We start from the raw sequence: 23,780 nt of genomic DNA on the forward strand, positions 1-23,780 counted from the left end.
TGTGTCTGCAAACTGAGATTCTGGTTTGGCTTTTATCCTAAGTCATATGGCAAGGCTCGTTAAACAGTCGATATTGACTTTTAAAATTGCTACTTCCAATTGGTGACGCTAGAGTTCTAGTCCTCTTCCTCTCTGAAGAGACAATTTGCATATTTAATTTCCCAGCGGATCATGGTGTATAGAAGTCTGCTCACTCTGACATGCCAGGCTTGGCTTGTCACTCTCCACAAGGAGAAACGTTACCCCTTAGACCCCAGTCCACAGCCTCTCACCTAGCCAAATTAGATCTCATACTTTGCACTGATGAGGGGCAAAACCTCAAAACACGTGTCTGCAAATTGAGATTCTGGTTTGGCTTTCATCCTAAGTCATATTGCAAGGCTCGTTAAAGAGTCGATAGTGCTTCCAATAAGTGACGCTAGAGTTGTAGTCCTCTTCCTCTCTGAAGAGGAAATTTGCATATTTAATTTCCCAGAGGAACATGCATGGTTATAAGTCTCCTCACTTTGACATGCCAGGCCTGGCTTATCACTCTCCACAAGGAGAAACGTTACCTCTTAGACCCCAAACATGTAAGTAAACACTAAACTTTTTGTCAACACTAATCATCTAGACTTAGTTATTTGTCATCATTTTATCACATATTTCGGTGTTACTGGATAATATACTACTGTTATCATAAAATGAATTACTCCCCATAGTTCCCAAATTAACTTCCCAGCTCTCGTAAGGTTCATTAAGCCATAGGTAATCTGACCAAAGACATTCATAGTATACAGTATCTTCTTGGACCCCAACAATCAAGAGATTGTAGGTCCCATTCTCCTTGTCCCAAAATGGCTAGAGAGTAGATTAAGTCACATTATGGCCATTGCACTCACTTAGGGCTTGTTCACATATTGCGTTTTTGCCATGTTTTTTTTACAGTAACAGCAAAGTGAATGAGATTTCTGAAATCTCCTGCACACAGTTTATTTTCTCCTTGTAGATTTGAACCATCAATAAAGCAACATGGCTATTATTTTACTGTTTTTGCATTTTTTACCTACTTGAATGAAAGGGGGAAAAAAAGCATCAAAGGCGTACATAGTGGAACTTGATAAACAGAATCAAGTTCTGGTATAGCGTAATACTCCAAATTGTGCCATATATGTTAAATTTCCACTGCATAGATGATACGTGAATAATCTCTGGTGGTCTGCATGCTCAGACCCCCACTGATTCCAACAAAAGTCCACTGTGTAAATGGAGCCGTTGTGAGCATGTGCGACCACCCCTCCTATGAACAGGAATGGAGCAGTGGTCGCACATGCTCACTATTTCTTCATCCCATCACATATTTAGTTTGTTTTTACCTTGGATACTAATCCACAATGCACAGTACATAGGAAGGTGACATTTTTATTATCTTCCAGGACGGGCAAAATCAGAAGCTGACAACGAGCATATGGTACCGACAGGTATGTAGACGACATTGTCACAACGCTTCATATGTTCAATGGATCAATTTGGCTTCTGTAACTCTTAATAATCAGCTGTGATTGTCCAGGAACCACATATGGGCAGATATTTTCCCTCTTATTGGGTAGATGTGATCAGTTCCAGAGCTTCACAGCTGATCAGTGGAGATCTTGTATTGACGACCTATCCTAAGTATTGGCCATCAATATTAAAGTACTGGACAACCCCTTTAATAAGACATGTGCACAAAGATTTTTTTTGATAAATAAGGTGACCTCTTTAAATTATTACCGCAGTTTTAGGCAACTTGTGATAAATAAATATTCTGAAAATTATTTTGTTTAAAAATGTTGTTGTCTTATCCATGAAAAATAATTCCTAAGTGCCGGCCACTAGATGTCGCCCTCCTGTCTAACTTGCTTTCCACTGCCTGTTGTCAAGTGCAATCTGTCAATAGCTGCAGAGATGCTGAGGATGTGGCTGTAGGTCTTTACACCTTTATAAGAAGTTGTGGTGGGTCTTCTTATCTTTCTGCTACTTCTTTGTTTCTCTACACACAGGCATAACAGAGATTAAGGCTTTTAGCTCATAGCAATGAAGTCACTGGACAATGACAGGTGCAGTGCATTCTGGGAATAAGGGAAAGGAAGCTCTAGCACTATTAGTACTGTGTAACACCAGCACCGGCGTCCCTGCATGGTTCCTCTCCCTCCCCTCGACAGGAATGCCGACATACTGCCATGGCCGCTAGGCAGCATCTCCTGCTGCGGCTTCCTGCTCATGCAGGTCTCCCGGCAGCGTGTTTAGGACGCCCACACCCTGCTTCTTAAAGGGGCAGCAAGCACACTCCTGGAAATGCCTCTAGCCAATAGCTGTGAGGCATTAAGTGTTTAAGGCACCCTCCCCTGTAGGGTGGTGCCTGAGCAACTTTAGTGTTTAGTTAGTCTGAAAACTGCTAAATCCTTTGTCAAGTCCCTGGTCCTGTGCCTGTCCTGTTACACAGAACCTGAACCAGTTCTGCCTCCCTGAACCTGCCTTGTCTGAACCAGCACCAGAGTCTGTCCTGTCTGTCATCCAGAATCCGCACTGTCTGATCCAGTTTCCGTCCTGTCTAGGAGTCCGAGTCCGTGATCCTGACCCATGGGGTCAGCTGCCGCAGTACCAGGGACTGCCCTGGAATAGTACCTGGCGGCCATCTGCAGCTCAAGCCTTTTTGATGCTTTAAAAATACTTTACCAAATGTGTAGACAGACTTAACAATGAACTCTATTTTTCCGATTTACTTTTCTTTATTCTAGATGTGGAAAGATGAATTTCTAGCCTGGAATTCAAGTCAGTTTGATGGGATCGGAGAAATTTCCCTACCACTCAACGCTATTTGGGTTCCAGACATTGTTATCAATGAATTGTATGTCCCAGTTATTACCATGTTACAGTACTTCTTCACTACATTGTGTTTAGACAATTGCACCCAGTATATGAATAAAGATTGGCGATGAGCAAATCTTCTGAGATTCACCAGCTTTCCCAAATTTGGCTTCAAAATTAGATTTACAGCTAATCGATTTACCACAAATCAAAAGTACCCCAAACTCTCAAATTGTCTTGACAAGACGTGTATCAATAAAATTTGTATTATTCTTTTTTTCACACACATTAATCTCCTTCAATGGTCTGCTGTCTGTCACGCAAGGTGAGGGAAAGACTAAGTGCGCAACAACGGGAAGAGGGGGAGGAAGCCCAAGCACTAGGGAAAGGGGGAGTGGAGACCCCTAGGCAGATATGACAACAACCTGATTCCCCTAATGTCCCTAAATAGGTTCCACAGCCATTGCCGAGCAGGAAACCTAATCCCTGACTGCCGCTAGCGATAGGCCCTAGATAGGGAGGGGACGGGGTGAGCACTGGACAGCCCCTACTGCAACTAATGGCAAACAGGTAAGCAGACAAGGGAAACACTTAGCTTGAGAAGACACCAGAGAGATCACGCCAACTATCCTCCAAGGGAACTCCAAGAAGACACTGGCCGACTACTAGTACTTCAAGCCTGGACTGAAGAAAATAGAGCTATCACCGGCGACTCTCTGGAGAGACTGAAGGTATTTAAACATCCAGCAAGGGTGTGTCAATAAGCAGCAGAAGGTGGAGGTCACTGCTAGGTCCTAGAGGGAGAAAGATATCACTACACTACAGAGATGAAAAAATCAAGAAGGTGCTTGCAGAGCCAAACGCAATGACCTTCTACAGTTGGATCCAGAACGACTGTCTGTCACACCTGACACTCCCGTGACACTGTCACACACTTTCTGTACAGTTTCTTCAGTGTTTTATGGCTTTCTTTCTCTATCTCTATGGCTAAGGCTGGCCATACACATTAGATGGCCGTCAGTCAAACGATGCTTTGGCCTGTCGTTCAGCCAACAGCCCTCTCAGCCGACTCTCCCATACACAGGAGAGGTCGGTCAGCTAAGTGCTCCTGTGTTCTCTATGAGAAAGCCGCTGACTGACACATCGGCCGTTGGATTATCTCTGGGAGAACAACGCGAACGGCAGTCCAAAATTGGACATGAGAGATCAACATCTTTCCCGGTCATCATTTGGCCAGCGCCCTCATACACATTACCCCGTCTGCCGAACCCATGAATATTATCAGGTTTAGCCGACATTAGTCTAATGTGTATGGGGCCTTTAAGTTGTTTGCTTTGTCAACCAGGGGAGGAGTCCTGAGGAGATAATTTGCATATTCCCACTGCATTTTGGGGTAAGTGAAGAGTCTCCGCGAGCTTAAAGAACACTGGATTTTGGCTGTTGGAGCTGAAAAGAGGACATCGGTAAACCAGGGGAGGAGTCCTGAGGAGATAATTTGCATATTCCCACTGCATTTTGGAGTAAGTGAAGAGTCTCCGCGAGCTCAAAGAACACTGGATTTTGGCTGTTGGAGCTGAAAAGAGGACATCGGTAAACCAGGGGAGGAGTCCTGAGGAGATAATTTGCATATTCCCACTGCATTTTGGGGTAAGTGAAGAGTCTCCGCGAGCTCAAAGAACACTGGATTTTGGCTGTTGGAGCTGAAAAGAGGACATCGGTAAACCAGGGGAGGAGTCCTGAGGAGATAATTTGCATATTCCCACTGCATTTTGGAGTACGTGAAGAGTCTCCGCGAGCTCAAAGAACACTGGATTTTGGCTGTTGGAGCTGAAAAGAGGACATCGGTAAACCAGGGGAGGAGTCCTGAGGAGATAATTTGCATATTCCCACTGCATTTTGGGGTAAGTGAAGAGTCTCCGCGAGCTTAAAGAACACTGGATTTTGGCTGTTGGAGCTGAAAAGAGGACATCGGTAAACCAGGGGAGGAGTCCTGAGGAGATAATTTGCATATTCCCACTGCATTTTGGGGTAAGTGAAGAGTCTCCGCGAGCTCAAAGAACACTGGATTTTGGCTGTTGGAGCTGAAAAGAGGACATCGGTAAACCAGGGGAGGAGTCCTGAGTAGATAATTTGCATATTCCCACTGCATTTTGGGGTAAGTGAAGAGTCTTCGCGAGCTCAATGAACACTGGATTTTGGCTGTTGGAGCTGAAAAGAGGACATCGGTAAACCAGGGGAGGAGTCCTGAGGAGATAATTTGCATATTCCCACTGCATTTTGGGGTAAGTGAAGAGTCTCCGCGAGCTCAAAGAACACTGGATTTTGGCTGTTGGAGCTGAAAAGAGGACATCGGTAAACCAGGGGAGGAGTCCTGAGGAGATAATTTGCATATTCCCACTGCATTTTGGGGTAAGTGAAGAGTCTCCGCGAGCTCAAAGAACACTGGATTTTGGCTGTTGGAGCTGAAAAGAGGACATCGGTAAACCAGGGGAGGAGTCCTCAGGAGATAATTTGCATATTCCCACTGCATTTTGGGGTAAGTGAAGAGTCTCCGCGAGCTCAAAGAACACTGGATTTTGGCTGTTGGAGCTGAAAAGAGGACATCGGTAAACCAGGGGAGGAGTCCTGAGGAGATAATTTGCATATTCCCACTGCATTTTGGGGTAAGTGAAGAGTCTCCGCGAGCTCAATGAACACTGGATTTTGGCTGTTGGAGCTGAAAAGAGGACATCGGTAAACCAGGGGAGGAGTCCTGAGAAGATAATTTGCATATTCCCACTGCATTTTGGGGTAAGTGAAGAGTCTCCGCGAGCTCAATGAACACTGGATTTTGGCTGTTGGAGCTGAAAAGAGGACATCGGTAAACCAGGGGAGGAGTCCTGAGGAGATAATTTGCATATTCCCACTGCATTTTGGGGTAAGTGAAGAGTCTCCGCGAGCTCAAAGAACACTGGATTTTGGCTGTTGGAGCTGAAAAGAGGACATCGGTAAACCGCGCCTACCGGCGCGCGCATTTTGAAGCTTTTTTTTTAAGCTTTTTTCACTGTTTTCAGAACATTAACAATAAGAACATGGAAGAGTCCAGGAGCCATTTGGTGAGCTGCATATCCTGCTACATGTTCACAGACTTGCCAGTGGAAAAGCCAGACTTCACATGCCAGAAATGCAAGCCTGTGTCCCTGTTGGAGGAAAAGTTGCGAAATCTAGAAGAGAGGTTAACTACCTTGAAAATCATTAAGGAAGGTGAAGAGTTCTTAGACAGAGCAGAATTATCTCTTCATGATTCAGAAAGAGAAGAAATTCGAACTGCACCTGACGAAACAGAGGAATGGAAGCATGTGACCCACAGAAGCAGGAGGATCGAGAGGCAGTCAGCACCCATACTGCTCAGGAACCAGTACCAGGCTCTCACACAGGAGAACCGTGAAGAAATACAGCAAGATAAGACTTTGCCAGCAATGAATAACCTTGTAAGCCCTCAGAATCCTCCTGGATGGTGAAAGAAGAATGTTGTGAAGAAAAAACGGAGAGTGGTGGTCATGGGGGATTCCCTGTTAAGAGGAACAGAGGCCGCTATCTGCAGACCAGACATAACCTCAAGAGAAATGTGCTGTCTTCCAGGAGCAAAAATTAAAGATGTGTCTGACAGGATATCAAGACTCTTCAGACCTACAGATCACTACCCATTCCTGCTAATACATGTGGGGACAAATGACACCGCAAGAAAGGACCTGGAAACCATCTGCAGTGACTTTGAAGACTTAGGCAAGAAAGTGAAAGAATTGGGAGCGCAGGTGGTCTTCTCATCCATCCTCCCAGTGGATGGCCATGGAACAATGAGGTGGAATAAGATTCTACAGGTGAACAACTGGCTACGTCGATGGTGCCGTCAACAAGGATTTGGATTTCTGGATCACGGAATGAATTACCTATACGATGGACTACTTGCTAGAGATGGGGTGCACCTTACGAAGACTGGAAAACATGTATTTGGAAGTCGCCTTGCTACACTCATCAGAAGAGCTTTAAACTAGAACAATGTGGGAAGGGAAGCAAAAGGCCAGAAAAAGCCATACAGCTGACAAATACTATTGAGATCTCTGCTACTGGAAGTGGAAAAGAAGAACAAAGACAAAAAAATCTAAATAATAAAAATATGGGAGGAAGAGAAACCAATCACAAACTAAAATGTTTTTATACAAATGCACAAAGCATGGGCAACAAACAAGGAGAATTGGAACTACTAATGCAGGAAAAGGAATATGATGTCATTGGAATCACTGAAACTTGGTGGGACGATACACATGATTGGAATAAAAGGCTAAAAGGATACAACTTATTTGCAAGAAACAGACTTGATAAACGAGGAGGAGGTGTTGCATTGTATGTTAGAAAAGCGTATATCTGCACAGAGATTGAAGCTTCAGAGACTAGGAGTTCTGTGGAAACTGTTTGGGTAAGAATACAAGGAGAGAACAACGGAAAGGACACCATTGTAGGCATTTACTACAGGCCACCTGGGCAAGCTGAAGATATGGATGAACTCTTTATGTATCAAATGACCAAGTTCTCCAAAAAATATGACGTAGTGGTCATGGGAGATTTCAACTATCCAGACATTTGTTGGGAATCTCTCTCAAGTAAAACTAACAGGTCAAGCAAATTCTTATCCTCTCTTGCTGACAACTTTATCTTCCAAAAGGTAGGGGAGGAGAAAACAAGGGAATCTGCTACTTTGGATCTAATCCTTATAAACAGGGAGGAAATGGTTAAGGAGGTAAAGGTGGCTGGGACCCTAGGAGGCAGCGATCATGCTATTATAGAATTTTGGATAACTAGAGGAGGAAGACATGTGAAGACTCAAACTTCAAGGTTAGATTTTAGAAAGGCAGATTTTAAGAGACTCAGAAAGAGAATAGGAGGGATCCAATGGCTGGATGTCCTTAAGGACAAAATTGTCCAGGAAGGATGGGAAATTTTTAAAAATGAGATTCTCAAAGCACAATCGTTAACAATCCCGAAAAGTAGGAAGAATGGGAAGCATTTAAGGAAACCAGGATGGATGAACACAGAACTTAAACACATGCTAAAAAGAAAGAAAGAAATGTTTATTAAATGGAAAGAGGGAGGCATATCTAAAGAAGATTATAATGCAGTCTGCAGATCCTGCAGGGCACGTATCAGGTTAGCTAAAGCTGACAATGAATTAAGGCTTGCAAGAGATGTCAAAAGCAATAAAAAAGGATTTTGGGGGTATGTCAAAAGTAAAAGAAAAGTCAAAGATGCTATAGGATTTTTACAGGATGAAAATGGAGAAATGGTAAGAGAGGATGTTGAGAAGGCCGAACTTTTTAATTCCTATTTTGCATCTGTTTTCTCTCAGAAAGAAAATGTAACATCAACTGATCTTCACTGTCCTTTTAAAGGAATAGAGGAATCCAAGTTATCAGTAAACAGAAAGATTGTGAGGGAATATTTAGCTAACATAAATGAGTTCAAGTCTCCAGGTCCAGATGAATTACACCCCAGAGTACTGAAGGAGATTGTAGAAGAAATTTTAGAACCATTCTCCATAATCTTTGAAAATTCTTGGAGAACAGGAGAAGTCCCAGAAGACTGGAGAAGAGCAAATGTTGTTCCTATCTTCAAAAAGGGGAAGAAGGTGGACCCAGGGAACTATAGGCCGGTGAGTCTGACTTCTATACCAGGAAAGATCTTTGAACAAATTATTAAACAACATGTATGTAAGTACATGGATAAGAATGAAGTGATTAACCAGAGTCAGCATGGGTTTGTAACTAACAAGTCATGTCAGACTAACTTAATTTCCTTCTATGACAGAATCACTGACTGGGTGGATCAGGGAAATGCTGTAGATATAGTATATCTTGACTTCAGCAAAGCATTTGACAAAGTATCTCACATCATCCTTATTGAAAAAATGACCAAGTATGCAATGGACCAGGCAACTGTTAGGTGGATTCATAACTGGCTTAGTGATCGGACTCAAAGGGTGGTTGTAAATGGCTTCACATCCAGCTGGATGAATGTCTCAAGTGGGGTACCACAGGGCTCCGTCCTGGGACCTGTATTGTTCAACATCTTTATCAATGATTTAGATGAAGGAATTGAGGGTAAACTGATTAAATTTGCTGATGACACAAAGCTAGGAGGGATAGCTAATACTAGAGAAGAGAGAGAGAGGATTCAAAAAGACCTAAATAAACTGGAGCAGTGGGCAGCAACCAACAGAATGGTTTTTAACAGGGAAAAATGCAAAGTACTACATCTGGGCAATAAAAATGAAAAAAGCATATACAGAATGGGAGGAATAGAGCTAAGCAACAGTACATGTGAAAAAGACTTAGGTATACTAATAGATCATAGACTGAACATGAGTCAACAGTGTGATGCAGCAGCAAAAAAGGCAAATACAATTCTGGGATGTATTAACAGAAGCATACAGTCTAGATCACGTGAAGTCATTATCGGTCTTTACTCCTCTTTGGTCAGACCTCATCTGGAATACTGTGTACAGTTTTGGGCACCACATTTTAAAAAAGACATAGACAAACTGGAGCAAGTTCAGAGAAGAGCGACCAGAATGGTGACTGGTCTGCAAACCATGTCCTATGAGGAACGGTTGCAGGATTTGGGAATGTTTAGCTTGCAAAAAAGAAGACTGAGAGGAGACTTAATAGCTGTCTACAAATATGTCAAGGGCTGTCACATTGTAGAAGGATCATCTTTATTCTCATTTGCACAAGGAAAGACTAGAAGCAATGGGATGAAACTAAATGGGAGGAGACACAGATTAGATATTAGAAAAAACTTTTTGACAGCTAGGGTGATTAATGAGTGGAACAGGCTGCCACGAGAGGTGGTGAGTTCCCCTTCAATGGACGTCTTCAAACAGAGGCTGGACAGACATCTGTCTGAGATGATCTAGTGAATCCTGCTTTGAGCAGGGGGTTGGACCAGATGACCCAGGAGGTCCCTTCCAACTCTACCATTCTATGATTCTATGATTCATCCTCTCACTATTCAGATTCACCATAAAATGGCTGCTGTGTTTCCTGCTTTTGCTTTTATACAGGCTACAATAGTCCCTTCTCTTAAGCAATTTGCACATGAAACACATATTGTTCATATTTACTGCCTTTAGTGGATTCCTAAAGATTCAACATTAATTCGATTAGTTTAGAATCGATTTGCTCACCCCTAATAATTGTGGATAATGCAGTAACATTAGGCACATGGTAGTTATAATCTGTTCCTATAAAAATGCTATTTTGATCCATGACATTATATTTCTGCCCTTTTTTATTGTTATAAAGTACATCAGGATAACAAAGGTCATTTTTGCCCTATAGTGTAGAAGATGGGAAGTCACCAGATTTGCCCTATGTGTATGTGAGCTCTTCTGGAACCATCAGGAATTACAAGCCCATGCAGGTGGTGTCGGCCTGCAGTCTGGAGACGTACGCCTTCCCTTTCGATATACAGAACTGCAGCCTGACCTTCACTAGCTGTTTACATACAGGTAATGGATGTAGCAGTAAGAACTGTGCAGGATTCAGGAGGCTAGAATAGTATTAAGAAACACCATAGTCTCAAAACGCGTTTCCAAGACACAATGAAAGCTTCATCATTTTCTTCACCTCATTGTGGACAGCTCCTTGATCATTTCCGCCAGTTGATGTCCATCCATTTTTGGGTGAGATGTTTCGATCAACCCAATCTCTACTTCCATTCCCTTGAAAAGACGTATATGACATTATTCTCTTTTTCACACACACTAATTTTTCTCACTGTTGTGCTGTCACACACTATCTGTACAGTTTCTTCAGTATTTCATGGCTTTCTAACCCAATCTCTGGCTAAGCTATGATCTGTGACATCCTCTCACTATACGGATTCACCGTATAATGGCTGCTGCATTCCCTGCCTCAGCTTTTCTACAGGCTACGATAGTCCCTCCTGATTGCCTGTGCTATAACTTGTGATGTGATAGCTATAAAGTATTATGGGGAAACACGCCTAAGATCATGTGAGCCTTCTGTGGCTGGTGCATTCTTTAGCAATGTGAAAATTATCGGCAATTTGTGCAAAGTGAAACTCAAATTGTTAGAGGAATTCCTAAAAATTTGACAGAAATTGGATTTGCATCAAATCCATTCACTCCATCTGTAGACAGCTGTTGCGGGGTCCTTACCCTTGTAAGTGCAAAGCAGGGTAATGGTTAGCTGGGGTAGAAATATGTGATGTGGGTTTAGGGGGTAATGTTTATTCTTGTAGGGACCGCCTGCTGGCATAGGGAGTCTTATAGGCCATATAATGATCTCTGGGGGAAAAAAAGGTATATTCCATAACCAGGGCATCAGATTTCATAACAGCAAAATCCCAAAATATCTTTCAAGAAATCAACTAAATTTGCACCAACAAAATTTGCTATTTTTTATAGCATGAGCCTGTACAACATATCAGTTTCCTCTTGTTTTAGTGAATGATCTCAATCTTTCCATCTGGAGGAGCTACGAGGAAATCAGCAATGACAAGAGCATATTCCTAAATGATGGGGAGTGGGAACTCCTGTCTGTTCCCTCCAACTACGAGATCTTGCATACCCATGGCGGAAGCTTCGCTCAGGTCCAGTTTAATGTATGTCAAAGATTTTCATCTTTTAAGCAACATAATCATCTATTTTTTATAGAAATCTAATACAAATACTAAGAAAAAAGTTATCCTCATGCTTAAAGGGGACCTGCCCACCTATTTCACAATACAAGCTTCATACATTATTAAATAGATCTCTTAGACCCGATGAAGCTAATGATCTTAGTTTGTAAATCCATGTCAGAATGGCTGTATAATCATTTTTCAAAGTTTAGCAAGTGAATGAAACATCATAAAAGTGTGTTCAAGCTCCGCCCACCAATCAGCAGGGAGGAGCTTGTCAGTCAGGCTGGGTGGGCGAAGACTGGGTTTAGCTCACAAATAAATTGGACTCTTGATGTCTTTCGCTCTTGATGGAGCCAAAGTTTCAAAAATGATTGTACATCCATTTTGATATGGATTTTCACAGTAAGTACACCAACCTTATCAGGACTAGGAGATCTATCTAATGTATGCAGTTGGCAATGTGAAATCTGGTGACAGATCCATTTATAAATGATAATATTCTCGAACGTTGCTTAAATTATACTAAAATCTAACACTATGAAAATTACTATTGCATTACCATTACCAGTCCCAAGAACTAGTATTTAAACGAGCCTGCCCCTATAGCTTCTATAGAGTCCATGGATCTCCATCTCAGTCTTTGTTTATGACTCAGTGTCCATCTAGTTTGTCTCATATCCCAAAGCCTATCTCAAATTTGTCCCATGACCCAGTGTCCATCTTGAGTCTTTTTGATGACTTAATGCTCATCTTGTCTCATATCCCAGTGCACATCTCAAATTGATTTTATGACCCATTGCCTACCTCAGGATTGTCTGAATCCCATTGCCTATTTAAATTTTGTTTCATGACACAATGCCACCTCAGATTTGTCTTATGTCCCCAATGCCTATCTCAGGTTGATCACATGACCAAATGACCATTTCTGATTTGTCTCATTATTAAATGCCCATCTCAAATTGGTCATATGATCCAATGCCCATCTTAGGTTTGCTTTATGACCCAATGATGTATCAGATTAGATATTTCTTATGACCCAATGCCCATCTCAGATTAGTTTTATGACCCAATGCCCATCTCAGATTAGTCTTACGAGCCAATGCCCATCTCAAATTAGTTATATGACCCAATACCTATCTCACATTAGTCGTATGACTCAATACCCATGTCTCATTAGTTTTATGTCCCAATGCCCATCTCAGATTACTTTTATGACCCAGTGCCCATCTCAGGTTTGTTTCATGACCCAATGTCCATTTCACATTAATTTTATCACCCAATCACTATCTTAGATTAGTTTCATGACCCAATAAACATCTCAGATTAGTTGTATAACAAAATGCTGATCTCAGATTAGTTTTATGAACCAATGTCAATCTCAGATTACTGTTATGACCCAATGCCCATCTCACATTAGTCATATAACCTAATGCCCATCTCAGATTAGTCTTATGACCCAGCGCCCATTACAGGTTTGTTTCATGACCCAGTGTCCATCTCATCTTTGTTTTATAACCCAATGATGATCTCAGATTAGTTTTTTTGACCAAATGCCCATCTCAGATTAGTTTTATGACCCAATGCTGATCTCAGATTAGTCTTTTGACCCAATGACCATCTCACATTAGTCATATGACCCAATGCCCATCTCAGATTAGTTTCATGATCCAATGCACATCCCAGATTAGTCTTATGCCCAGTGCCCATCTCAGGTTTGTTTCATGACCCGATGCTGTATGAGATTAGATTTTCCTTATGACCCAATGCCCATCTCAGATTGAACAGCCCCATAGGCTAGCATACGTACAAGTGATATCCGTAAAAACCATGGACAGAAGTAATACGAGAAAAACTGTTGACTGAATGAGTCCTTAGGATAAGGAGCCAATCCAGACACTCCATTTTCAGACACATGTTTAGGGGTATTTGCCCCTCGTCAGTGCAAAGTAGGAGAACTGATTTGGCTGCATGAGAAGCTTTTGAGAGGGAGTCTCAGGGGTAAGGTTTCTACTTGTGGAGAGTGCCAAGTCAATGCAATGAGACTTATAAGCCATGCAATACTTGAGCAGCATGGCATGGCCTATAAGTCTCTTTTCACCGACTTGGCGCTCTTCACATATAGAAATGTCACACGTAGAGTGTTTTTATATATGAAACGCATAGTTAGAAGTAGTCATGGAAATTTTAAGTATTCCTTTTGATGTTATGAATAGATGAATTACATATGTTTTTGGTAAATGTATCTAGACGACAGAGAATATTAGGATTTGCACTAGACAGGAAACTCCTAGTCTTGGTAATCCAAGCACTTCACGATCCATAGACTGTATTAACCATGAAAACAAATAGAGGCCATTATTATCTACTTTCTGTAGGACCAGAATTGGTGGTTCAGCTCTGAATTACAAATAGATGTCGTCTTTCTCTAAGCTGAAATTCTACAGCTCGTTAATTTGCATATGAGCCATATAGCCTCATTACTGCAAAACAGGCTAGCAAGTGTTGTATGGCGTCCACAGCTGCACATCAAGTAATGCAAGAATCAGCTATTAGGCCACACACCATTACCTGTCAGAGGGATTGCACGGAAATACGCGGCTTCATGGCGGAGCGAGAGGTCTGGGAGACAGAGACGCCTGACCGTACGGTACGGATTCTTCTAGCAGAAGCATTTTATGTTTCTCTACATGGCAATGTTAGGTCCTCTTCACATTGCGTTTTTTAACCCCTCAATTTTCATTTTTGCAATTTCATTTTTCCCTTTCCTTCCTTTAAGAGCCATAACGTCTGAATTTTTCCATCGCCATATGTTCGTTTTTTCCTCCTCTTCTTCCAAGAGTCTTAGTTTTTTTTATTTTTCCATCAACTTAACTGTCCAAGGTTTGTTTTTTATTGGGAAAAAATGTGAATTACACCATTCCCTTTACTATATAATGTACTGAAGTGCGATGAAATGGGGGAAAATGTGCAATTTTGACATTGTCCTTTTTCGGGATTTTTTGGTCTTGTGGTTCAGTATGCAGTAAAATGGCCCAAAAACATAATTTTCCCGGTCAGTACGATTACAGCAATACCAAAACTTATGAAGTTTTTTCTTTAAAGTTTAGTGATTAAAAAAAATTCGGAACTTTGCAGAAACAAATTAGGTTTGTGTCGCCATTTTCTAAGACTTCACGCTTTTTTATTTAGTTATCGATAGAGCTGTGTAAGGACTGGTCTAGTTTTATGCCCACCGAGGTGTCGTTTTTATTGATACCCTTTTGGGGTACGTACAATGTTTTGATCGCTTTTTATTACATTTTTGGGGGGATGTTCGCCAACTGATAAACTGCAATTATCACCTTTAAACATTTGGTGTAAATAATTTGATATTTTAACAGACTGGACTTTTACAGCCCGACAATGGCAAATATGTTGAAGTTGGGCTTCATAGGAGTATCAGGATATAGGTAATGGGAACGCCCAGCTGACATTGCAACACAGGCACCCAACATTTTTGCCATTTAAATGCTGCTGTCAGAGATTCATAGCAGCATTTAAATGGTTAAACAGGAGTAATAGAAGATAGCTCTGATCGCATCTGTAAGAAGCAAATGCCAGCTGTATAAAACAGCTATCGTCAGCCGTATATGGGGTGAGCTTAGTTACTGCTAGTACCTGGAACTGCCACTCCACAACTCCCAAGCTCCAGACAGTGTAGTGGCCGTTCTCGGTACTGCGGCTCAGATCACATCCTCTTCAATAGGAGCTGAGCTGTAGTACTTGAGAACAACCACTACATGGTGTATTGAGCTGTGCTGTTCTGGCTCCATATACTGTGAACTTCTATTGGCTCCAGGCATCACCTGAACAGTGGGGGTCTCAGGTGTTAGACAGGCATCAGCTGAGCAGGGAGGGTCCCACGTTTTAGACAATCATCAGGTGAGTAGTGGGGTTTCTGGGTGTTGGACAGTCAATAGTTGATCAGTGGGGGTCCAAGATGTTGGGACAGGCATCAATTGAGAAGTGGAGTCCCATGTGTTGGATAATCATCAGATGAACAGTGGGTGTCCTTGGTGTTGGACAGTCATTAGTTGAGCAGTGAGGGTCCCATATGTCGGACAGGCATCAACTGAGCAGTGGGGTCCCAGGAGTTGGAATGTCGTCAGATGAACAGTGGTGGTCCCAGATAACGGAGAGCCATTCAGCTAAATACTGAGGGTCCTGGGTTTCAGACAAGCTTCAGCTCAGCAATGGTATACTGGGTGTTGAACAGTGGGGATTCCAGGTGTCAGCTGACCAGTGGGGGTCCTGGGTGTTAGATAAGAATTACATGAGCAATGGTGTCCTAGGTGTTGGACTGTCATTAGTTGAGCAGTTGGACTCACAGGTGTCGGACAGACATCAGCTGAGGTGGGGGGTCCCTTATCTTGGACAAAACAGGAGGTGAGCAATGGGGGTCCTGGGTGTCAGACAAGCATTAGCTGAGAAATAGGGTCCTGGGTGTCAGACAGTCATTAGCTGAACAGTGGGGGTCTCGGGTGTCGGAACATCATCAGATCAGCAGTGGGGGTTCTGGATGTCAGACAATCATCAGCTGAGCAATGGGGGGCCTGGGTGTAGGAGAAGCATTAGTAAAGAAATAGGGTTCTAGGTGTCGGACAGTCATTAGCTGAACAGTGGGGGCCCTGGGTGATGGACAGGCATCAACTAAACAGTGGGGGTCCTGGGTGTCGGACAGACATCAGCTGAACAGTGGGGGTCCTGGGTGCTGGACAGGCATCAACTAAACAGTGGGGGTCCTGGGTGTCGGACAGACATCAGTTGAACAGTGGGGGTCCTGGGTGTCGGACAGACATCAGCTGAACAGTGGGGGTCCTGGGTCCTGGACAGGCATAAACTAAACAGTGGGGATCCTGGGTGTCAGACAGGCATCTGCTGAACAGTGGGAGTCTTAGGTGTCGGACAGTCATTAGCTGAACAATGGGGGTCCTGGGTGCTGGACAGGCATCAACTAAACAGTGGGGGTCCAGGGTGTCAGATAGACATCAGCTGAACAGTGGGGGTCCCGGTTGTCGGACAGGCATCAGCTAAAAAGTGGGGGTCCTGGGTGTCGGATAGGCATCAGCTGAACAGTGAGGGTCCTTTGGACAATTATCAGCTGGGCAGTGGGTGCCCAGGGTGTCAGTGAGGCATCAGCTGAGTAGTGGGGGTCCCTTGTGTTGGATCCCTACCGATTTGATACTGATAACCTATGCTAAGTCCTGGAGAGCCCCTTTAAAAATCAATACAGCATCATAAGGCTGCCCTTATTTTAAGTACCCCAGCATCGTCTATGGCCGCCTGCAGCACATATGTGCGGAGAGTGAATCCATCTGGTCAGTGCACTTACAATGAATTAACCATGGGCTCAGCAGTAATTTTCATTGACGCCCAAATGTGTTTTTCTGGAACTTCACTCTACATCCCACGCAGATGAGCAGAACACAATATGGCACATAGGACGCTGGGTCTTGCCATGAACATGGCCATACTCCGTCTCCAAAACTTGCACAATAGTCCTCCTCCATGAGCGCCAAGGGCATTAATACATTTTCTCCGTTACGTTATAATTAACCCTGGTGCCCCAGCCTTTCACGATAACTCCGAGCTGACACTCCTTTTTTTTCCCCTCTGCTTTGGCTTGTCCAGAACTAACAACGACCCTGGCAGGACAAGATAACCACAGAGAAACGCGGGGAGATGAATGGCCGGCGTGGGACATAGCTCTCTCATGCAGCAGTGATTTCAGCTTTAATGGCAAAATCATTATCATTGCGACAATGGCTCACAAATGAGCAGAGGGTGAAATAAAGAGGAGGGGGGGAGAATTATGTGTGGAATAAATGAGCGCTGCCGAAATTCATAGCATCATAAAGAGAACCTTATCAAATGAACCAGCAGAAGGTTAGACGAGCAGCAGAGCAATTAGGCGAACACCGTAGGGCCTCTATTTCATCTTCTGTGTGCTCATCATGTACAAATTCCCAATTAGATTTATTCCTTTCATTATCATCAATGGGATTTCAAAACAATAGTGTGTACAGAAAACCCTCCTTTAAAGGTACAGTTTTTTTCCCACTCTGTATAGCTAATAGTTTCGAAAAAGATAAAATGTGGAATTTTTTTAGACTTTTCCCCTATTTTCAATATATTGTACGCTATATGGAGAAAAGCATGTGCCCCCCCACCTTCCCCACCCAGGACCCAGGAGCTTTTCTGACCTCCCATCCTACATCCATAGACATTAATATGGAGTCGCTCCTCTGCAGCTATAACGGCTCCCACTCTTATGGGAAGGATTTCTACAAGATTATGGAGATTTTTGGGGGGACTTATGCTCCTTCAACCAGAAGAGCATTTGTGAGGTCAGACCCTGATGTTGGGGGGGACGCCGGGCTCATAATCTTCAGTCCAGCTGTGGGTTCATGTTCTATCAAACTCCCTTACCATGTCTGTATGGAGCTTGTGCACTGGGCACAGTCATTGGGGACAGAAAAGGGCGAACCCCAAACTGTTCCCACAAAGCTGAAGCTACAATTGTCCACAATGTCTTGTGCTGAAGCATTAATATTTACTTTCACTGGAACTAATGGCCCAATGCTGACCCCTGATAACAAGCCCATAGAAATCTCCTCCACCATCTGTACAGTGGGCACAATGCAGTCAGGGTTTAACGTCCTCCAGGAATCACCAAACCCAGACTCCTCCATCAGACGCAGATAGAGAAGTGCGATCCATCACTGCACAGAACACGTCTCCTCCAGAGTCCAGTGGTGGAGGCTTTATACCGCTCCATCCGACGCTCGGCACTGTGCTTGGTGATGTAAGGCTGCATACAGCTGCTCGGCCATGAAGCTCCTGGCGGGGGCGCAGTGTTTGTGCTGATACCAGAGGAGGTCTGGACTCTGCAGTTATGGGGTCAGCAGAGTGATGGTGACTTTTCTGCCCTCTGCTCCTCAGCACTCGGCCCCCCGCTCTGTAATGTTACAGGGTCTCCACTTCGTGGCTGAGTTACTGCGATTCCTTCCACTTCTCAATAATATCACTCACAGGTGATGGGGGAGATTCAGGAGGAAGAAATACACAAATACACTGTTGGGGCGATGGGGCTGGATGCTGTATAGGTCAGCCACGTATGTAGTTATGAGGCTGGGAGCAGATCACTTTAAAAGTAAGTTTAGAATTATGCAATTTGCGAGGAGACTGAGCTTATGGGAAAGTTTCGGGGTTACTTGGAATTATCTAAAATGAAATCTGTCTTATCTACATTTTCAGTGCACATTTGGCACCGGTTATCGGCCATTTCTGACTGGGCTGAGGGTGGCTGTAATGTTCTTTCATGGAACAACTAAGAGGAAGTACAGGAAAAATATCCATATAGGCCAAATACACATTAAAGCTAGTTGTCTGAACTTGTTGATTTTGGTAGAAACCGGCCAACCATCTAATGTGTATGGGGTCCTCCCAACTCTCTACCAAACGATGATGTAAGAGGAGAGACTATCAACACTCAATCCTTTTCTTCTCCATGGTCACAAATCACCACCAGAAATGTCGGACTCTCCATTGAGAACACATGTCTGCTCGGCCGAGCTGAGTGTGCATGTCTATCTTTATCTCTACCGTGTACACCTTAGATGTCCTTTTAATGTTATGTTGAACCAGACCATTTTTGGTCTCCTGGAATGAAAACTTTTAAAAGTTTTTTTTTTGCTGGTACTGATTAAGAGGGAAGAACCGATGACATAAATTAATATTCCCCACCAGCTCTCCGTGACCGCAGCCGCCAAAGCAGCGAGATGGATGTTTTTGTTTTATTTTTTTTTCTTTCAATTAAAATTCGTTTTGGAAGAGGGCCAGGGAAGCGGAGCGGCAGGGGACTTTATGGCTCCCTGTTGGAGTTCTTTTTTAATGCTAGTGTAATGGCAGATAATAGCCAACATTTAATTTTCCTCTCGTAACGCAATAAATTGATTTGGGGTTTTGTTAGATTTCTTAATCTTTACTCAAATGTCCCTTTCTATTTAAAAATTCATTAATCCTATGTATTATGTATTGCCTATATATTTTGACAAATACAATATCATCTGTTCCGTCGCCTTCATGTAAATCATTCTTGCCAACTTTTTGAGAAGGGACATCTCAAGAGTCACTTACTAAAGACCGCATGCACACTAGAAGAAAGTCATCCAGGCCTGCAGATTTTGGAAAGATCGTCAGACCTACTAATCTTTATGGACAGTGCTCAATCCTTTTTTTCTCCAGGAAAGTAATGGCCCCAAGAAACATTTTACTAATTTCAGCTGAACCCGCCGATATTGAGGGGTTTGGCCGACACTCTAATGTGTATGAGGGCACCGGCCAACTGATTATCGGGAAGATGTCAATCGGGCAAGTCCTATTTTGGACTGCCGAGTGCTTTGTTTTCCCGGAGATAAGCCATCAGCCTACATGTCTCTTTCTCATACAGAACATAGGAGTGCTTGGCCAAAACAGCGCTCCTGTGAATGAGGAATTAGCCGAGATGGCGGCAGAAGCATTGTTCAGCCGACAGTCATCTAGTGTGTATGGGAGGCTTAAGAGGTTGGAAGTCGGGAGAAATAGCTGTCCACCGAATGCTGCTCTCGACTGATAATTTTTGAAGGTGTAGGGGCAACTTCAAAGTTCATTCTGGTGCCACACACTTCTGCATTGGGTGGGGAGTGACACCATTGACATTGTGTCTACAGATACCAGCCGTGATGCCATGGGGGCTGTGAGTAAGATTTAATTTTTCTGAGACCCAGCAATTTTAATGGGACACATCCTAACCTAAGGAACTTGACTCACAGCTAGTACATATGACCCCCTTTATCACACACCAATACAGACCCTGGACCTGACCATATAAAAAATACAGACTCCCTAAAAAAAGGGCCAAGTTGTCAGAGATTTTCACCCTTATACCCTTTATATCCTGGGACAGTACTTTTTCCTTTTCTTCAGAAGAGAGAATAGTAGTTTGTCAATTGTGGTTGAAGCCATATGTAGACACAAATTAGCCACTTGTGAGGAAGAAGTGGAGCTGAGTGACCACTTTTATAGGGCACCATCCCAGCCGCTTTGGCTGCTTCTATGAAATGTTCAACCGTGGGTTAATTTATCAACATCTGATTTATGTTGTTTTCCAGCTTGTTATCCGCCGCCGCCCGCTACTCTACATCGTAGGCATTCTTGTTCCAAGCATCCTTCTTATGATCGTGGACCTCATGAGCTTTTACCTGCCCCCTGATAGTGGGACTCGGATCATGTTCAAAACCAGCATTCTTGTTGGATACACGGTCTTCAGAGTCAACATGGCTGATGAACTGCCAGCTACCACCTTAAGTATCCCATTAATTGGTGAGTCCATCAAATCACAAGTAATGACATTGTAAACATCTCTAATTTCCAACAATTGTAGCTCCTACTTCTATTCTCTGCTCTTGTTTTAAAGCCAAGAGTCATGAATAAACTGGAACTTCCATAGTTGGAAAAAAACCCTAAGTTGGAGAACTACTGAATGGAGAAATGTGTAAAAAGATATCTATTTTTCAATAGGGGTTTTCTTTCTTGTATGCATGGCCCTCATGGTTTTGAGCCTTGGCAAATCCATTGTGGTGATAAAGTTTCTTCACATTGACAAAGATGCACCTGGCGCTCTTCTGATATCTCAATGTCCAATGTTGACCAGGAGAAGACAGGGTCAATACGATGACAACACCGAAGATAACTCTTTGGGTTCCACCAATGAAACCGCAGGTAGATTATTGTGTTTTCGACTAACACAAAATTGATTATGTGATGTCATTAATATCTGATATTATAAATGTTATTGGTGAGGGTTTGTCTCTAAGAGGTGACCACCTAAAACTGCACTGAAGAAGGGTCTTCTAGTTGGGTAATCCTTTCAAAAAGATGGCATATCGTATGATGGCATTGAAGTAGATAAAGAGGTTGTGTTCTCAATGAAGTGGAGAGGAGTAACTGTATACTACACACTGACTAATAATCACTAATTAGAATATATAATTAATTGGATGGATTCCCGGAGAACTTGACTGGATTACAGTTTTTAATCAGTTCCCTTCAACATGCCAGGAGATGTTGTAAGAAGTTGTTCACCATGAAACTTCCTTAAAAAGCTAGCTTCCCTTGGAATTAACCTGATTACTTTAGAGCTGGTCATACATTAGATAACTGTTGGATGAACATCAGTTTGGCCAATGTTCTTGTGCTTTCAACAAGGAGAGAAAAAATAGCCACTGCCAACTTCTTTGTCACTGGGCCCTGAAAAAAAAAGGAATCCAATGGCACAATCCATCCTTTACCCGATCTGTCGGAGGAGAGTTGGGAGACACCCATATACATCAGATGGTGGCCGGTCCCTTTGATATCAGCAGATTCAGATGTCTTCCATTTATGTGTAATTAACTTTCTGATCACTGGGGGTCTGTGTGCTAGGACCCTCATCAATCCTGAGGGTAGGTTTTGCAGAATCCCAACTAAATGAAGTGGTGGTTGAGTATGCATGCCATTACTATTCATTGTCTATTGGACTGCCAGAGATTGCTGAGTATTCCGTAGAGGATAAATGGTGCAGAGGTGTGCACGCTCAACTGCTACTCCAATCAGATGGAGCTCTGTCGCGTCTCATTCTTGGGATAAGTGAGGGTCCCACCAGTGAAACCCCCAGAAATCAGTGACTTATCATCTATGCCATGGATATGTCATAACTTTAAAACTTGGTATCAGACCATCTATGAAAGCTGCCGAAGGCCATGTATGTTCCCTATAGAAATGTATTATGATGCAACACTCATTCAAATCAATCAACAACCACTTCATACATGGCCTTACCGAGTCCTCCAAAGGGAGAAGCCCCTTTATGATGTCCTTATGTCCTAATATTGATTGATAGGACAACCTATTTATTTTGTATTCTAGAGAGCCTCTGTGGTGTGGACGAAATGTTTCAGAACGATGCAATACCAGATGATCCATTGATGGAGCAGATCTTACAAGAGGTCACCTCGATCCGTTCCTATGTGCAGGAGATGGAGTCAGACGAAACCTGGCACAGCCAATGGCTGAATCTGTGCTATAAATTAGACAGTGTTATGTTTAGAGCCTATCTGCTGCTCTTCACGGCCTATGCGGCTACTCTTACATTTTTATGGTGGGCATGGAGTTCATACACTGTACGTTCATGAACCCACTAACATTGTCTGTGCTGGCGTTGTAACCATATTACCTATAAACACCATACCAAATTCATCCCTATTAAGTTGAGTAACTCTGTGAATACAGTGAATACACTGAATTACTTATCTTGTATTGATCCTGAATTAATATTTATATATACAGTATATATTAGATGCAAATCTGCTGATTTCGGCAGGATTGGCCAACCATGTGATGTATATAAGCATTCCCAAACATTTCACGGATGGAAGAAGACAGGTGGATTCAACATTCTCGATCCTTTAGTCTCAAGGTAGATAAGCCACCACCAGAGTCAGCCTTATCCCCCTCTCCCCACTGAGAATACATGAGGATGTGTATGGGGGTCCACATTAAAAGTTTATTCCCATCATTAGAAGTCATTACCTCCCATATAGAATAGGTAATAACTTGATCCTTCTACTGGGACCCCTATTGATCCTGAGAACGGGGGTGGATAAAGCCCCATCTGAATGGAGAGTGGTCAGTCAACACCAATCCATTCATTCTCTGTGGGACCACTGGAAAAAGACGCTCACTGTACTCAGCTCCATAAGGAATGAATGGAGTAATGGTGCACATGTCTGGCCACCGCTCCATTCAGAAGGAAGCATTTAAGAGGCCCATTCTTGGGATTGATGGCAGTTCCAGCTGTTGGACCCTCACTATGGATATGTGATAACTTCTAAAGATGGAAATAGCTGCGGCCAAATTATATTTAAGATATATAGCCACCTTTATAGTCTGTGTTATAGTCCAGTCTCACATTCACAATTCTGAGCTTCAGAGCTAAAATCTCCCAGGATTCCTTGATATCTGTACAGACCTTGCTCTGATGATTTTCATTTTAGGGAATGTACAGTAACATCAAAGGACATCATCTAAGATGTTCATGATGTGTCTGACAACAAGGTGGTTGACTGTTTCCAATAGCAATCAGCAGATTTGTGAATATACCATAAGTATTGACCATAATACAGGTAGTAACTTAAAGGGGCATTTCCACA

General features: G+C 42.9%; 1 protein-coding gene across 1 annotated transcript in view; it reads left to right on the forward strand.

Annotated features, from left to right (window-relative positions):
- Positions 1–22,763, forward strand: part of HTR3B (5-hydroxytryptamine receptor 3B) — a 32,887-nt gene extending 10,124 nt beyond the window's left edge. The window contains exons 6-12 of the mRNA XM_073655436.1: positions 1,416–1,460; positions 2,760–2,869; positions 10,203–10,372; positions 11,333–11,490; positions 20,703–20,913; positions 21,112–21,312; positions 22,498–22,763. Coding sequence (XP_073511537.1) covers positions 1,416–1,460; positions 2,760–2,869; positions 10,203–10,372; positions 11,333–11,490; positions 20,703–20,913; positions 21,112–21,312; positions 22,498–22,763 — 1,161 coding nt within the window. The remainder of the gene's footprint in view (positions 1–1,415; positions 1,461–2,759; positions 2,870–10,202; positions 10,373–11,332; positions 11,491–20,702; positions 20,914–21,111; positions 21,313–22,497) is intronic.
- The last annotated feature ends 1,017 nt before the right edge of the window (positions 22,764–23,780 follow it).

The sequence above is a fragment of the Phyllobates terribilis genome, unplaced genomic scaffold, assembly GCF_046119375.1.
Source record: "Phyllobates terribilis strain yellow unplaced genomic scaffold, ASM4611937v1 Scaffold_12__6_contigs__length_324123572, whole genome shotgun sequence".
In the NCBI taxonomy this organism is placed as follows: domain Eukaryota; kingdom Metazoa; phylum Chordata; class Amphibia; order Anura; family Dendrobatidae; genus Phyllobates; species Phyllobates terribilis.